This window comes from Neoarius graeffei, chromosome 14, assembly GCF_027579695.1.
Source record: "Neoarius graeffei isolate fNeoGra1 chromosome 14, fNeoGra1.pri, whole genome shotgun sequence".
NCBI classification, from domain to species: Eukaryota; Metazoa; Chordata; class Actinopteri; order Siluriformes; family Ariidae; genus Neoarius; species Neoarius graeffei.
In genome coordinates this window covers 21,782,129-21,799,392 of record NC_083582.1, presented here as the reverse complement: position 1 = coordinate 21,799,392, position 17,264 = coordinate 21,782,129, and the positions used below count along the sequence as shown (strand labels likewise).

Below are 17,264 nucleotides of genomic sequence, written 5' to 3'. Positions count from 1 at the left end.
TGTTACTGCATATTACTGAATTTTCAGCTCGGTTAGAATAATTATCTCCCATTCATGGCCACTTGTTGCACATTTTTTGCATATTCCCCGAGATGTCTGACATCTCACCTTATAATTCACTTCATAAAGCTTTTGGTTTTTTTTAATCATTTGCCCAGCGATAATGCTGATTTCTTCTGTGCCCCATGAAAAGCAAATGGTCAAGTCAAGTTTATTTTTATAGCGCTTTAACCAACAAACATTGAGTAAGAACAGTATACATTTTGCACTGAGTGCAAGCAGGGACTCTGGCAAAACTAACTATGACAGCATAACTAAAAGGGGAGAGCCAGAAGGTAACACAGGCATGAGGGAGCCCTGGGACATAAAGCAGCCAGCCACTACACAGTCAACAAACTCAAGTGAGCAAGTGAGTAGGGGCTGACAGCATCCATACATTCCAGTTTACCAAAACACTCTATGCCTGAGGACCCTCCAGATCTACTCCTTTACCTAATAAAATTAACAAAAGGCTTGACTAAACAGATATGTTTTCAGCCTAGACTTAAATGCTGAGACTGTGTCTGAGTCCCAAACACTACTTGGAAGGCTGTTCCATAACTGTGGGGCTTTGTAAGAAAAGGCTCTGCCCCCTGATGTAGCCTTCACTACATGAGATACGGTACCAGCAGATAGCCTGCACCTTTTGCTCTAAGTAGGCGTCGCAGGTCATCGAGAACTTATAGTAGTATGGCTCCTGTAAAAACCATATTAGACTAATTTAAATATATATTGATTTGCATTATATGGCCTAGCACCTCTTAGAGGACCAAAGAAAGGTTCTTGTAAAATGTGGTATTGGACTTCATTTGCATTATCCACCCCCCACCCCAATAAAATAATAATCTCAGGTTTCCTTCTTTTTCATACAGCAGGAGATACATACTTCTTCAAGGGAAACTCTTACTGGGTCCTAAAGAGTGGGGGAATGGATCAGGACACAGTGAATCCTAAATCAACAGCAACTGATTGGATGTTTTGTCCTACTCCGACACCAGCCATCCAATCCCCATTTACCCCACACTGTCCTAAATGCAGCTGTGACATTAACAAAGCTTCCACATTCACTGGACCTTCATTGCTAATTATTTCAATGCTGTTTCAGTGCATCAGTGTGCTGATTTAGACTAAACTGATTGCTCAGTTGAATTTGATCAAATTTGCGACATTATTTCTCATGCATATGTCAGTCAGGGACTTTTGGTTGCTATGTATGCTATTTCACTGCTAGCCTGAATTGTAGTTTTGTTTACAAAGAATTTCAAACAATGACCCTAAACTTAATCTAATATGTTTATATGATAAATGTCTTTTGGGAACATTTGAGTGGCTACACTGATCAAAGTACAAAGCTGTCACATTTATGAGCCTATCATGGTTCAATCTGCAAATATCTTTTGTTCATAAAGGGTGTGTATAGTTTGTGGACATTTGCAATTTGCATATTGAATGAATTTAGACTTTTTGATAAAGATACAAGTGTAGGTACCTTGTTCTTCTGACTAATTAGATTTATTTTGCATAACTCCTATGCAATGAAACATATTTGTTATCGTAAAAGGTTTTGGGTGACAAAGTATTCAAGATGTTTAAATATGCAAGTATATGTGAGTATTCATTGTTGTATTCAGTCCTTTGCTAGTGCCTTTTAAGATCTTAGTGTTTGTTATGAAATGCTGTTACTGATTTATTTCTGATTTATTTATAACTTTCATTTTCTGGATGGTCAGTTCTATCTGAGAGATTTGTTGTTAAATTTCTCTCTCTTTTTAATCATATAAAGTAAATGTATATTAATTACTGTGGTTCATATAGATTTTTTTATGTGGGGGGAGGGGCTGTCTGTGTTGCCCTTTGAAGTGCAACGTTTACCCTCCATAGGTACCTTAAATTCTGCAAGAGAATTTTTATTCTTCAACTTGTTCTTATTTTATAGAAGGTTTTACATGTTTATTATTTCAGTCAACAAGAAGACAATTAGCAGATTATTGTGTCAGAGCTGGAGCCTAACTGTCAAACATGCAGGGGAAATTTGCAGGTCAGAATCCCCACAGCAGAGCTATTTACACAAAGAGCACAGACAGTGTTAGGTTTGAATTAATTATGGGTTTTTTCTTTGTTTTCCTTCTTCCTATTTACTATTAAACTGTGGGAAAAAAACCTTTTGTTTAAGCCTTTTTAAATCGAGCTGGCAAAGACCTTAATGAATCATGTCCCAACTGTGCCTAGTATCTGAATAGAATAGAATATTTCTATGTACACATTTAGGAATCCAAGTCAACTGAATAAGTAATTAGCATCTTAAGTCAATAGATATGAAGGAAAAATAACCTGTATTCAGACTGTAAGAAAAATATACAAGTACCTGGTTAAGCATGCACACCCCTTAAATAATTCTTTGTTAAAGTTCCTTTTACCAACTTAACACATCTTCATTTGTCAATTTTATTCCTTGCAAAAATTCTCCAGATCTATCTGTTGCAACACGATCATCTGTGCACAGTCTTCAAGTCATTCAAGTTTTTGATAGGATTTAAATCATGGCTCTGACTGGGCTGTTCCAAAATATTTTTTATCTGAAGTCATTCCTTTGTTCTTTGGATTGTTATTACGCAGGATGGTGAAATTTGTCTTATTCTTCAGCTGTTTGACGAAGCCTGCAGGTTTTGTGCCAAAATGGATGGGTATTTGAAGTTATCCATGATTCCCTCTGTCTTTTTTGTGCTTAGAGGCTACAGAAATGAAAGACAAGACAAAAAAGATTTAAAAAAAAGAAAGATGGGGGGTCACGTGATGGTGGTGAGCTGAGCAGACGCTTTTGCTAGAGCTCCATGCCACTCGGTGCTAGTTTTTTCATTATCCTGGCAACAACCGGGCGCTATAAGCCGTTTTTGTTATGAACATAACAGGCTATGTCCTTGGAAAACTTTTGGCCACAGTCTTTCAACAAGATGGGAAGAACCAGAGGAAATAAAGACAAAAATACATGCCCGGCGACAACATACAAGATGGCGACCAGGCCAAATTTGTAACTGCAGATGGGCTTGACCCTGCCCTTGCTAAAGCCCTGAGCATGACTTCCAACATTATTAAAGTTATTGATGAAAAACTTAGCCCTCTGTCCGAGACTATCCACAAGCATGCTACGGAGCTCCAGGCCGCTAGATGAAGCAGAGGCTAGGTTATTAGAAGTTGAAAACTCTGCCGCAGCACAAGAGCCGAGGATTGTAGAGCTGGAAAAGCAGGTTCTTCACGGAGAGTTTGGACATGGCCGAAAACTATAGTAGGTGCCTAAACATTCGAGTTGTCGGCTTGGCGGAGGATACGGAGACTGGGCAGCTGGTGGAGTTTTTTGAGTCATGGCTACCTCGCATCCTAAAGATGACCACGAAGGCCGGCTGCATAAACCTGGAGAGAGCCCACCGCACCCTCGCACCGAAACCGGACCCGAACAGGAGGCTCAGGTCGCTGCTGTTACGATTCCACGCGTTCAGAGACAGACAGAGGGTCATGGAAGCAGCGTGTAGGGCGAGCCAGGACAGTGGCTTAATCTACAATGGATCCAGGTCTCTTTCTACAGTGATTTTTCTTTGACAGTGATGAAGAAACGCAAGGCATACGATGCGGTGAAACAGCGACTGCGAGAGCGAGGGATGCCATATGCTATGCTGTTCCTGGCTACTCTACAGGTGATACACGGAGGCTCCAAAAAGAGGTTTTCCACCCCGGAGGACGTTCGCGCTTTCATTGACTCTCTGCCTGGATGATAACTTTGTGGAGCACGGAGCTCCATTTGTCTGGTTTGGGACACTTTTTCTGTAACAGACGTAGTTTTTCCACTCAGACTGGTATGTCATGCTCCGTGTTCTAGACATCGCCTACTCTTGAACACTCTCTTAATATTTTGAATATATCGAACATTTCCTAACCGAATGGCAGAGATGGGACCAAGTCACACATGTGCAAGTCTCAAGTAAGTCTCAAGTCTTAACCTTCAAGTCCCAAGTAAGTCCCAAGTCTTTTTTGTCTTGGGCAAGTCAAGTCAAGTCACAGGCTATGTCAAGTCAAGTCAAGTCCTATAATAAGTCAAGTCAAGTCCAAGTCAAGTCACCTTAGGCGTATTGGCGTAAATTTAGCGGCAGAATATGAATTTAATACATTGAAAAGGCAATACATAAGTAAATGTCAGTAAACATCCCTGGCACATGTGCCCAACCTGTTAAATATTTGCATTTTAAATACTCATGTTCTGTAAAATACATCATGGAATAAAACAAAACAGTAATAATGTCACAAAGTTATTTATTGATGGCAAAATTGATTGCAAGATTGAAAGCCAACTAAGTTTCTCACATTGTCATCAGCCAACAAGAAAAATAAACAGAGAATTGGCATTCTGTTATGTGCGTAGTTAAAAGAGGGTAGAACGACACCTTGGGTTAACAGGGGCATGAGCTCCTCCAATCTCTAATCACGTCAGATGAGATGATTATTATTAATAAGATACACGTGGAGAAACCTGAAGTGACTTCGATGTATGTTTGCGCCAGTAAAAAAAAAAAAAAACAAAGGATAGAGAAATGTGTCAGACATAATTTAGGTCTCAAAAAGAAGACCTGTTCGCCCGTGCAAAAGTGACATCATCTTACCCCATACGACAAGCTACAGAGGTGTGTGCAAAAGCGCTCTCTCCCTCTCCGAGGCTGCCTCAGCCTGTGCGGAGCGTGGACATATAGAACGACTTTGGCGCGGGAGTCTTGGTTCCCGCTATAATAGATTGTTACGAAAATAAATGTTAAATGAAATATGCATCTGGCGCATTCCTTTCCACGGGAACTTTGCTCACAACGTTTCGGTCGTGGCTAACGCACTGTCCTCCTTACCACAAGTGCAACGTTTCGGGAACAATACGGAAAGGACAGTGCACGGGATTCATCTTTCCTCGAACAATTGCCCAGAGACTTTTTAAATTACCTCACTGGGAAATATCCAGTGCACCTGTTCAGTTACAGAGTTGTGCTCTCTAAATTGTAGTCATTCAAACCATTGTTTTGGCAGCCTGGTAGCCTGATATACTAAATGTAAATTCATGGTTTGGATGACTGCACAATTTATTTTCGTAACACTGTGTTACAGCGGGAACCAAGACTCCCGCGCACAGTCAGCCTATTTTGCAGAGTTTAGTATTGCTGCTAGCCTGTATTCAAACAGCGAGTGGCATGCCGGTGAATCCAAATCGTGGCGCTTTTTTCAATAGTGCATGATAGGCAGAGGGACGGAGTTTTCTTTTCTTTTTTGATCGGGTAGTGTGACGAAAAAAATGTGCAGGTTGCTGCACTGCTATTTCAAACGGCTATGATAAACTCCCCTGCCTCTATGCCCTATGGACAGTCTGGCTAATGCACACGAACACACGAATTTGTACTGCTCATGAACGTGTACATGTTCACAAGCTGACCATTAGCTTAACCCTGAAACAGAACAACAGGGTAGGAAGCTGCTTATGTTATTCAGCATCACGACTGCAAACTGCACAATCAACTTACTACTACTGATATACAATATCATTAAACTTGACGTAACTACATTGCTTACCAGCATCAGTGGTGCTTGAAAGTTTGTGAACCCTTTAGAATTTTCTATATTTCTGCATAAATATGACCTAAAACATCATCAGATTTTCACACAAGTCCTAAAAGTAGATAAAGAGAACCCAGTTAAATAAATGAGACAAAAATATTCTACTTGGTCATTTATTTATTGAGGAAAATGATCCAATATTACATATCTGTGAGTGGCAAAAGTATGTGAACCTTTGCTTTCAGTATCTGGTGTGACCCCCTTGTGCAGCAATAACTGCAACTAAACATTTGCGGTAACTGTTGATCAGTCCTGCACACCGGCTTGGAGGAATTTTAGCCCATTCCTCTGTACAGAACAGCTTCAACTCTGGGATGTTGGTGGGTTTCCTCACATGAACTGCTCGCTTCAGGTCCTCCCACAACATTTCCATTGGATTAAGGTCAGGACTTTGACTTGGCCATTCCAAAACATTAACTTTATCCCTCTTTAACCATTCTTTGGTAGAACGACTTGTGTGTCTTGCTGCATGATCCACCTTCTCTTGAGATTCACTTCATGGACAGATGTCATGACATTTTCCTTTAAAATTTGCTGGTATAATTCAGAAATCATTGTTCCATCAATGATGGCAAGCCGTCCTGGCCCAGATGCAGTAAAACAGGCCCAAACCATGATACTGCCACCACCATGTTTCACAGATGGGATAAGGTTCTGATGCTGGAATGCAGTGCTTTCCTTTCTCCAAACATAACGCTTCTCATTTAAACCAAAAAGTTCTATTTTGGTCTCATCCATCCACAAAACATTTTTCCAATAACCTTCTGGCTTGTCCACATGATCTTTTGCAAACTGCAGACAAGCAGCAATGTTCTTTTTGGAGAGCAGTGGCTTTCCCCTTGCAACCCTGCCATGCACACCATTGTTGTTCAGTGTTCTCCTGATGGTGGACTCATGAACCTTAACATTAGCCAATGTGAGAGAGGCCTTCAGTTGCTTAGAAGTTACCCTGGGGTCTTTTGTGACCTCACCAACTATTACACGCCTTGCTCTTGTGTGATCTTTGCTGGGCGACCACTCCTGGGGAGGGTAACAATGGTCTTGTATTTCCTCCATTTGTACACAATCTGTCTGACTGTAGATTGGTGGAGTCCAAACTCTTTAGAGATGGTTTTGTAACCTTTTCCAGCCTGATGAGCATCAACAACACTTTTTCTGAGATCCTCAGAAATCTCCTTTGTTCGTGCCATGATACACTTCCACAAACATGTGTTGTGAAGATCAGACTTTGATAGATCCCTGTTCTTTAAATAAAACAGGGTGCCCACGCACACCTGATTGTCATCCCATTGACTGAAAACACTTGACTCTAATTTCACCTTTAAATTTACTGCTAATCCTAGAGGTTCACATACTTTTGCCACTCACAGATATGTAATATTGGATCATTTTCCTCAATAAATAAATGACCAAGTAGAATATTTTTGTCTCATTTGCTTAACTGGGTTCTCTTTATCTACTTTTAGGACTTGTGTGAAAATCTGATGATGTTTTAGGTCATATTTATGCAGAAATATAGAAAATTCTAAAGGGTTCACAAACTTTCAAGCACCACTGTAAGAATTTCACAATAATAAACTGAATCCCTAGCTACATCTGCAACGGCTAAAATCCTCCTACCGCTCACTCTCGTGGCTAACATTGGCTAACAAGGAGTTTAGCTGCTATCACCAAATAACAATGCATTAATAAACTTACTGGGCAGAATGGATCTTCAAATGCCAGACGAAATTGGAGGTCGTGGTCTGGCTGTCAGAAATCGTCACATTGCAAATCTTGCACTGCGCCGTTCGTCGTTTACCTTCTAGGCAGTAGCCCTTGAAGCCGAAAGTGATTACTCTTGGAATGGCTGACATGATGATATGATGTGAAATCTGTGAACACATCGTGGCATGGGGCGTGGTATATAGCCCACGCAGAGAGCGTGCCTGATGGACAGGGCGGTGACAACGCAACGGCAGTGCAATCAAAATTACTGAAGTATGTGCATATTACATTTTATTTTCACAATAAAAACACGATGGAAATAACACTCAAGTCATCGTGTGTCAAGTCAAGTCAAGTCCCGAGTCTTAAACTTCCAAGTCTGAGTCAAGTCTCAAGTATTTTCATGTTTTGTCAAGTCAAGTCACAAGTCATGAAAACAGTGACTCGAGTCGACTCGAGTCCAAGTCCCCAAGTCTCAAGTCCCCACCTCTGCCGAGTGGCGTGGCTGCTCGTAACGTGAATACTTTGTTTCCACCTTATTTCGTTCACTCCCATAGGGAGGACTTTTTCCACTTTTTTGGCACACTATACATCATATGCAGTCAGTTCGCTCATGGTAAGTTTGAAAGGTGCTTGTATGGTGAACAGTCCCTGTTTATTTGGGGAAAGACCCTCACTTTGTTTTTTCTCTGTTGTACATTTGTTATGCTTGTTTAGTGTAGTTCATGTGTTTAGCTCAGGACATGACTTATGTATAAGCAGGCACGTGCACACATAGGGTTTTAGGGGTGCTTGAGCCCCTGCCCTTTTTGCCTCGAATTAAATGTTGCCCTTTTAAAATAATAATAATAATAATAATAATAATAATAATACAGTCCTGTTAGAAGTTTAAAACAATGGCGGTACAAAAACTCCACGGCAATCTACCAATTTTCTTGTAATACGGGGTCGTTGTGTGCGTTGACCCTGCCGCTTCTCTGTCCATTGCTGCTCCGCTCGAGTGCGGCCAGAGAGAGGGGGCGCACGGACGTGAGTGAGAGGGAAGAAGCCGCTGCGCTGCCACAATGATAACAGAGGAGACGTGACAGTGAGGCAGCTTGAACATGTGAGTTATGGTCTAACAGTTAGCCCTTTCAAACTGTATGTACATGACATTTGGGCGTTTGTAGGGCTACTGACATTTGTGCGAGTAATAAAGTCTCTGTAGTTTAATAATCTGCTTGTTAACTGACGTGACCTGACCTGTTACTGTTCACAATCGATTGCCTCGGCCGTGCTTCGGTGTACATGCAAGTATCATATATCGTCGGGAAGCTTACATTCTCCTCTTGTATATATAACTAGTCGTCGACCTCTTCCACAACGTGCTCAAATCAAATGTGGGTTATGTTTCAGAAAAAAACAATGTTATGTGTCAGTTTCTGTTTTTGCTGGACGTCAGAGTATGGCGCATTGAGCAGCACAGAGAAGTTTGCATGGTACAGGAAATCGAGTATAAAATACAAAGTAAAATGCCGCGTTAAATTTCAAAATAAAATTCACCTTGTTCATAGCGGATCATATTTACCTCACTACAGGTCTGATTTAGGCTACAAGTCTGAGATACAGCTCTAAAGTTTATTGTCTCTGCTACATGCTTATAATAATAATAATAATAATAATAATAATAATAATAACTACATTATTATTATTATTATTATTATTATTATTACTATTATTATTATTATTATTACATAGTAATTTCAGCTTTCTCTGTGAATATAAGGCCTGCAGCGCAATGCCGAAAAAAGAAAGGATACAGAAAAGGAAAGAGAAGGAGCGCCAGGAAGCAGCAAAGGGTAGCAGACCTCTTAATGTATGGTTAAAACCAAGTGTTGGCACCAGAAGTCATGACAGGACACAGGCTTCAGACAGTGTTACATCTGAATGAGGGGAAGAGACCTTAGAAGCAATAACTGTGAGAGAGGAGGAGGAGGGGGGAGGAAGAGTCCACAGGAAGGGAAGCAGATGACACTGCTACTAATGAGGCCATATAGATAAGAGTGAAGTTGAAGGAGCTACAAGTAATGTAGGAGAAGAGGTGTTATCGGATATTGCGGCATTGAAGTATCCTACAGATCCTGTCCACCAACAAGCCTTTGATCTTAAGTGTAATGCCAGCTATGTCAAAATGTGTGTTGATAGAGGACCTTGCCAACCTGTACTTAGATGTCCCAAAAATGCAGATGGACGGTCATTTCAAAGACACTGGTATGACACTAGGCCCTGGTTGGAATACTCACCAGGGAAGGATGGTATGTACTGCTTCAGCTGTCATCTTTTTCTTAATGAAGAAAAATACAGCAAGTCTGCTTGGAGAGTGGCTGGGTTAAACAACTGGAGAAAAGGGCTTGAGAAAATACAAGAGCATACAAACTCAGAGGCCCACTTAACAAGCATGGTGCGATGGAACACTTTCAAAAAGAGTGCATTACAAGCAGCTCTTGATGTATCAGACATTCAAGGCAAGGCGATGAGAGAGCGAGAGAAACAAAGAAACAGGGAAATTTTGACCAGATTGATTGACATAATCTTATATCTCGCACGACAGGGAAAGGCTCTCAGGGGTGATGACGAGTCTTCTGCAAGCTCAAACCAGGGCAACTTCCTTGAACTTGCGAAAATGTTCAGCCAGTATGACAGCGTTCTGAAACTACATTTAGAAAGTGTAGAAGAGAGGAAAGTTGGGGGAAAAAAAGAGTTGGGTTTCATTACTGTCAAACCAAACACAAAACGATCTCATAAAAGCTCTGGCCACATTCACAAGAGCAGAGATAAGAAAAGAAATGGAGGAGGCAAAACTCTATTCCATACTCATAGACGAGACCAGTGATGTCTCTCACTATGAGAAGGTCTCCTTTGTGGTGCGTTATGTGTTTGAAATGGATGTCAAGGAGCGCTTCCTCCAAGTTTGTACTGTGTCAACCACAACAGGTGAAGAGATGGAGAAAAATGTTCTGGACCTGTTACAGATGCATGACCTAGAGATGGAAAATATGCGTGGTCAAGGCTATGATGGCGCTGCTAATATGAGTGGTCAGTACAAAGGACTGCAAACAAGAATATTGCAGCACAATGCCAAGGCTCTATATGTCCATTGCCATGCCCACTGCCTGAACCTAGTCTTGGTTGAATGTGCAAAATCAAGCCTGCACTTCATCACATTTTTCAACCTTGTAGAGAAGCAATATGTGTTCTTCACTGTCTCAACAAAAAGACACACAGCATTTGTAAAATGCCAACAGGACCTGCACCCTGGAGAACGTGTCATTCAACTGCAGAAGCTCTCTGACACACGCTGGGCATGTAGGGAGAAGGCACTAAAGGCCCTCAACAAGGTTATGGATTCTGTGGTGAAGGTCCTCACTGATCTAACAGTCCACGAGCCTCCAGATACTGCTGCTGGTGATGCAAGAATGTACCTTAATGACATTGACTTTGAGTTCGTACTGTGCCTTGCGATAGCCACACCAGTTTTTGATGTCACTGCAGTTGCATCTGATGCACTGCAGAACCAGGATATTGACCTGTCCACTGCATATGGTGTTGTTGGGGGAGTCATGGATACCTTATCCAATCTGAGAGCAGAAGAACAGTTTTCCAAACTGTTCAAGAGTGCTACAGAAAAGGCAGAGGCTTCTGGGATCAGCATCCCCACAGTCCCCCTGGGACAGAAAAGGCAGAGAAAGGTTCCTGCAAAGTATACACACAATTCTACTGCAGTCACAGAGAGCCACTCTTTCAAATCAGTGGAAGAGTACTACAGAGTGAAGATGTACTATCCATTCCTTGATGTTCTTTCTCAGGAACTACATAGGAGATTTAAGGGAGATGGGAAGACACAGTCCTTCAAAGTACTCAGTGCACTCCACAGTTTGACAAAGGCAAGTAACTGGGTAGGTAAAGACGCCATGGGTCCTGACTCTACTGAAGCTATTCACACACTGTGTGAATTCTATGGAGGAGAAGAAGAGAAGCTGAAGACAGAGCTCAGAGTTTTCCATGCTTATTTCCCAGACAGTCTCATACTGAAGGGGATCTTAAGAACGCTAAGAGACAACAGTGGACATGACATCTTCCCAGCACTGGAGGAAATGATGAGAATATATGCCACGATTCCAGTGTCCACTGCAACAGTGGAAAGGTCTTTCTCCAAGCTAAAGGTTGTGAAAAATGTATTCAGAAGCCTATGCAAAGAAGAGAGGCTCTCTGATCTCCTCCTCTCGATTGAAAAAGACATACCCATAAATCACAATGAGGTCATTAATATCTACAGGGACAAGGCCCCCAGAAGGTTACTGCTTTAAGGCCCCTGGAATGTTAGGCTTCTACCTTATGAGAGGAAGGACTGATTTTTATCATTTTGTCCATTAGGCTATTTACTTATTTGTTCAAAGTTCAGGTTTCACTGTTCAATGTTAAATCTTTAACAATAAAAAAGCCTAATAATGCACCAGTGTTTTATTGCTTTGCATGTCTTCCAAGCCTAGGACAATGTGAGTGACAATTTTGCTGACACAAAAGAAATGGCAATTGCATATCACTTACACCAACACAGGACACATAGCTAAGTACTTACCTTCCTATTAGTACGTTAATTTTAATTCTACATTTCCATATTTTGGAAAGGACCGGGAAAAAAATCATGCACTTGCTGCCCTTTTTCTGACTTTGAGCCCCTGCCCCTCTATAATCCTGTGCATGTCCCTGTGTATAAGATTTATGTGGGGTATCAGTGTGGCTTTTTCCATTCCTGTTAAATGTAACTGTCCTATGTATCTGATAATGTGGGTCATGGGATGCATATACAGGATGCATGTAGGTTTAAACGGCTCTGGCTTTTTTATCCTGCCCTTATGGCAAATAGTATCTTATGACCATGTCCGATTTATATAATATTAAGATCTGTTCTTGGAACATCCTTGGCCTCCAAAAACCTGCCAAGAGGACGGCAGTATTATCATTTTTGAATAAGGAAGATGTTTCTACTGTGTTCCTCCAGGAGACTCACCTGGAGGACAAGGATAATGCTAAATTGCAAAGGAGTTGGGTGGGGCAGGTCTTTGCTACTTCATATTCTTCTTTCAGTAGGGGCGTAGCCATTTTGATTAGTAAAAAGCTGGCATTTAGGTCTCTTGATTGTGTTAAAGATAGCCAGGGCCAGTATATAATTGTTAAAGGAATACTCGCAGGAAAAGAAGTAACATTTATGAATCTATATTGTCCCCCAGCCTATTCCCCTGATCTTCTCTCCAAGGCTTTTGCAGTTTTTATGGATCGGGCCTCAGGGGAGTCTTTTGTGGGGGGAAATTTCAATTGTCACCTTAATCCCTCTCTTGACAAAATTCCATTTGACATTTCTTCCCCCTCTAAACAAGCGAGGGTGCTCACCAATATATGTCAGCATGGCCAAGCGTCAGTCTGTGAATGGAGGGCGGAGTTGGGGAAGGTAAGTGGCAGAATCACTACACCTGATGGGAATTAACCTGTGTTTGTGTGTCTTCCCCAGTGACCGTGACCTATAAAGAGGAGAGGAAGGGAGCTCTCCCTCAACCTGGATGCTTGTGTGCGTGTGTGTGTATGTATGTGAGAGAGTGAATATAAAAGCTGAAAAGCTAAAATAAAAGAGTTTTTGAGAACTCAGTTCTGGCCTGCCATGCTTCTGTGCTCCACCCACCTAGAACTCTTGCTACAGTCATGATATTGAATATTTTGATGTGTGGAGGCAGCTTCACCCTACTGATTCAGAGTTCACTTTTTTTTTTGGCCCCACATAAAAGCTATACCAGAATTGATTACATTTTCATCCCCTCCTCAAAAATGTCTCTTGCTTTATCATGTTCTATGGAGCACTTGCATGTGACGTCACAGCCGATCCAGATTGTGACAGACGCCATCTTGTCGGTCAAACGCCATATTTCCTCCTTCTACTTCTACTTCTGGTTCTACTTCTGCTTTTACTTCTACCTTTTCTTCTGGAAAAACCTACTATATACAATTCTACTACAACGGCTGTGGCTACAAGCTCTCCCTACCTGTGCACGCTTTTTATGTTTATTGTGTGTATTTTTGCGTGTTGTTCGTCTGTACCAGACTTCAATATCCACTATAACCGTATGGACTTACTGGACATTGGTTTCCAGCAGAAAATGACGGTTTGTAGCGATTTCCATCGCATACACAACATTCCGGACGAGAAAAAAAAAAAAACATTCCGGACGAGATAGCGAGACCAGCGGGGTCTCCGTGGATTGTTATTGGAAGCAAAGCTAAGGAGGCGGCACCGGGAGCAGAAGCAAAAGAGAAGCTGCAGAGCCAGCCTGTTGACTAAGCTCAGAAAACAGCCACTCAAATCTCCACTGCTAAGCCTCTACCTCTCCAACGCCAGGTAAACAAGACAGACGATTTGGAATTACAGCTGGAATTACCTTATTCTATTCTATTCTATTCTATTCTATTCTATAATCGGCTGGTCAGTGCTATACTCAATACTTAAGTGACTTACCCATCCAGTGAGGATCATTTTCTTGTTTACAAGATGCCACATCTGAGTCGCTGACAAATCCTGAATTTCTGTAAAGATAACTGTCCAGAGATTTATAAGCACGCAGTGCTTCACCACTGAACAGCGAGGGAAAGTTGATGAGGTAATTATACACGTCTGGGTATTCCACCTCTGGCAGTTCCATATCCACTGACACGGTCGTGAAAACTCCGTCCGGAAAGCCATAAGGGTCACTAATCTGTAGATCGTTTATTTTAGACATATATCTAGTTATCTGTTCATTAGAAAAATGAGCCGTGTAGTCCGTCGGTTGAAATTGATCCATTCTGTACATGAGTGCAGCAATATTCAGCTGTGCTGTTGACCGACAAGATGGCGGCTGTGTACTTTCCGGTCACGTGACTGCAAGATTGTGTTATCAGACCATGCCCCGTTTTATTTGGTATACTCTCTCACTGAGGACAGGGCATTGTCACGGTGCTGGAGATTTCAGCCTTATCTCCTTAAAGATAAGTTTATCTCCTACTTTACTTCAGAATTTAAGATTTTTTATTCTATCAACTCACCATCCACAGATAATCCCTCTGTCCTCTTGGAGACATGTAAAATATACTCTCGTGGACTGATTATGTCTTTTGTTGCATCCAAAAGATGTGTGAAGAATGAACAGTGTAAACTTCTCAAATCTCGACTAGCTGAATTGGAGAAAAATCATATATCTAGTCCGAGTCCTGATTTGCTTAAGGAACTGTTATCCGCACATGCTGCATTAAATACTTTTCTGATTCTGGACTCTGAACAGTCCCTTAAATTTGCCAGGCAGAAACTATGAGTTTGGGGATAAACCTGGAAGATATCTTGCTAATCTTGTCAAAAAGAGGGCAGATTCTCAAAATATAATCTCTATTACTGACTCTAATGGTGTAAGATCGTTCGATATCAGAACCATTAATTTTGCATTGTTTTATTCCAACCTATATAGTTCCGAGTAGCCTGACAGTGCCCTGACCCTTATGCGTCAGTTTTTTGCAGACTTAAGACTCCCCAAAGCTACGGATGATCAAAAATTACAACTAAATGCCCCAATTACTAGAGAGGAAGCATTGCTTGCTTTGAAATCTATGCCATCTTGTAAGGCCCCAGTGTCAGATGGATTCAGATGCAAGTTTTATAAGGAGTTTAGTGGTATTATTTTAGACCCTCTACTGTCTATGCTCAATCACTCATTTGAAAATGGGATCCTACCTCAATCCCTTAGGGAGGCCTACATTTCTCTTATCCTTAAAAAAGGAAAATGTCCAGATAGCTGTGTCTCATACAGGCCGATAGCCCTACTTAACTCTGACCAAAAACTGCTCTCCAAAATTTTGGCCTTATGCCTAGAGAGGGTTCTGCCTCATATTGTCAGGGAGGACCAAACTGGTTTTGTCAAGGGCCGGAACTCCTGTGATAATATGAGGAGGCTCCTTAACATCATCCAACTAACCCAGTGCTGCAAGGACCCGGCCCTCGTGCTGTCTCTCGATGCTGAGAAGGCATTCGACTGGGTCGAGTGGTTGTATTTGTTCTATGCTCTGGAGGAATTTGGCCTAGGCGATAATTTTGTGAATTGGATTAGGGTTCTGTATAATTATACAGACAGCAGCGGTTCTAACTAATGGACTGAGATCTGACAACTTCCTCTTCCACCGCAGGAATAGGCAGGGCGACCCCCTCAGCCCCTTGCTCTTTGATATTGCTATTGAGCTGCTGGCCCAAGCAGTGAGGCAAAACACTTTAATTTCTGATATTTTCGTTGGTGAAAAGGAACACAAAATTACTCTATATGCGGATGACATTTTGATACACTTATCGCAACCCCAAACTTCTGTTCCCCGCCTGATTAAGGTCATTTCATCATTCAGCGTCTTTTAGGGATATAAAATTAACTTTGCAAAATCTATGCCCCTAGGGTTGTTAACTTGTGTTCCAGATATGGCTGAGCCCTTCCCGTTCCACTGGTCTCCCACTGGTTTCATTTACTTAGGAGTGCATGTAACAGCGACTTTTGGTCAGATGTTTAAGTCCAACTCCTCCCCCCCCCCCGGATGCCATAAGGGCAGACTTAGACCGCTGGGCCCCTCTCCCTATTTCCTGGCTTGGTAGGGTTGCTCTTATAAAAACGAACATCCTGCCCAGACTACTATACCCACTGCAAATGATCCCTATCTTATTATCCAACAAGGCTATTAATGTGCTTGAAGGCTGGCTAAGCTCCTTCGTTTGGAGCAACAGGAAACCTCATCTCAAGATGACAAAACTTCAAATGGCAGGTTGTGATGATGTACCAAATCTTAGATTTTACCAACTGGCATCACACCTGTGGGTGATTGCAAGCTGGCACAACTGTGATTCAGCCTCAGTTTGGCATGATATTGAGTCCTCTCAGTCAAAGTGTCCCTTGGTGAATCTATTGTTTTTGAATAATCCTGAATCTGTTAAAAAACACTGCTCTAACCCTATTACTCTCAGTACCATCAGAGCCTGGAGATCCATTCGCTCGATAGGCCAGGCTAATTTATCATCTCTTCTCACTCCCATTCTCGATAAACCAGACTTCCTGCCAGGCTGTAAGGACCCAGGCTTTAAAGTGTGGAGCACCCAAGTGTGGAGCACCCAATCTATTTAAAGCCCATATGTGGCAGCGGGGGCATGGTCAAGCGCCGGTCTGTGACAGGAGGGCGGAGTCAGGGAAGGTAAGTGGCAGAATCACTACACCTGAGAGCAATTAACCTGTGTTTGTGTGTCTTCCCAGTGACCACGCCCTATTTAAGGAGGGAGAGTGAGAGCAGAGAGGTTGATCCCCGAACGAGATGCCTGTCGTGTGTGTCTGTCTGTTCAGAATAAATATTGTTAGACTGAAAAGTGTGGCAATAAAAGCCCTATTTCCAAAACCTGATCTCTGTCCTGCCGTCCTCTGTGCTCCACCCACCAATACGAACTGCTACAGTGGTGCCGAAACCCGGGAAGTGGAGCACCAGCCGAGCAGCCCCATGGAGTCCTCCCCGTTCGCCGACCTGGTCCACACCCTCGCCATGGCCCAGCAAAGCCAGCACCAGGTGCTCGTCACCCTCCGGAAGGAGCAAGAGCGACGCTTCGAGGCCCTGGTGCTGGCCCAACAAGAAGATCGAGAGGCATTCCGGCACCTCCTCGTGTCGGCGGGGGCCACCAGCGCTCCTACCGCGGGTCCACCTCCCCTCACCGTCACCAAGATGGGCCCGCAGGACGACCCCGAGGCATTCATCATGCTCTTCGAGCAAGTCGCCGAAGCCTCGGGGTGGCCGATGGAGCAGCG

The 17,264-nt window shown here is 42.5% G+C and overlaps 1 protein-coding gene across 1 annotated transcript in view; it reads left to right on the top strand.

Annotated features, from left to right (window-relative positions):
• mmp25b (matrix metallopeptidase 25b) overlaps positions 1-2,185 on the top strand; it is a 68,156-nt gene extending 65,971 nt beyond the window's left edge. Inside the window, exon 10 of the mRNA XM_060939410.1 lies at positions 912-2,185. Coding sequence (XP_060795393.1) covers positions 912-1,165 — 254 coding nt within the window. The 3' untranslated portion in view covers positions 1,166-2,185. The remainder of the gene's footprint in view (positions 1-911) is intronic.
• Positions 2,186-17,264: the final 15,079 nt, after the last annotated feature.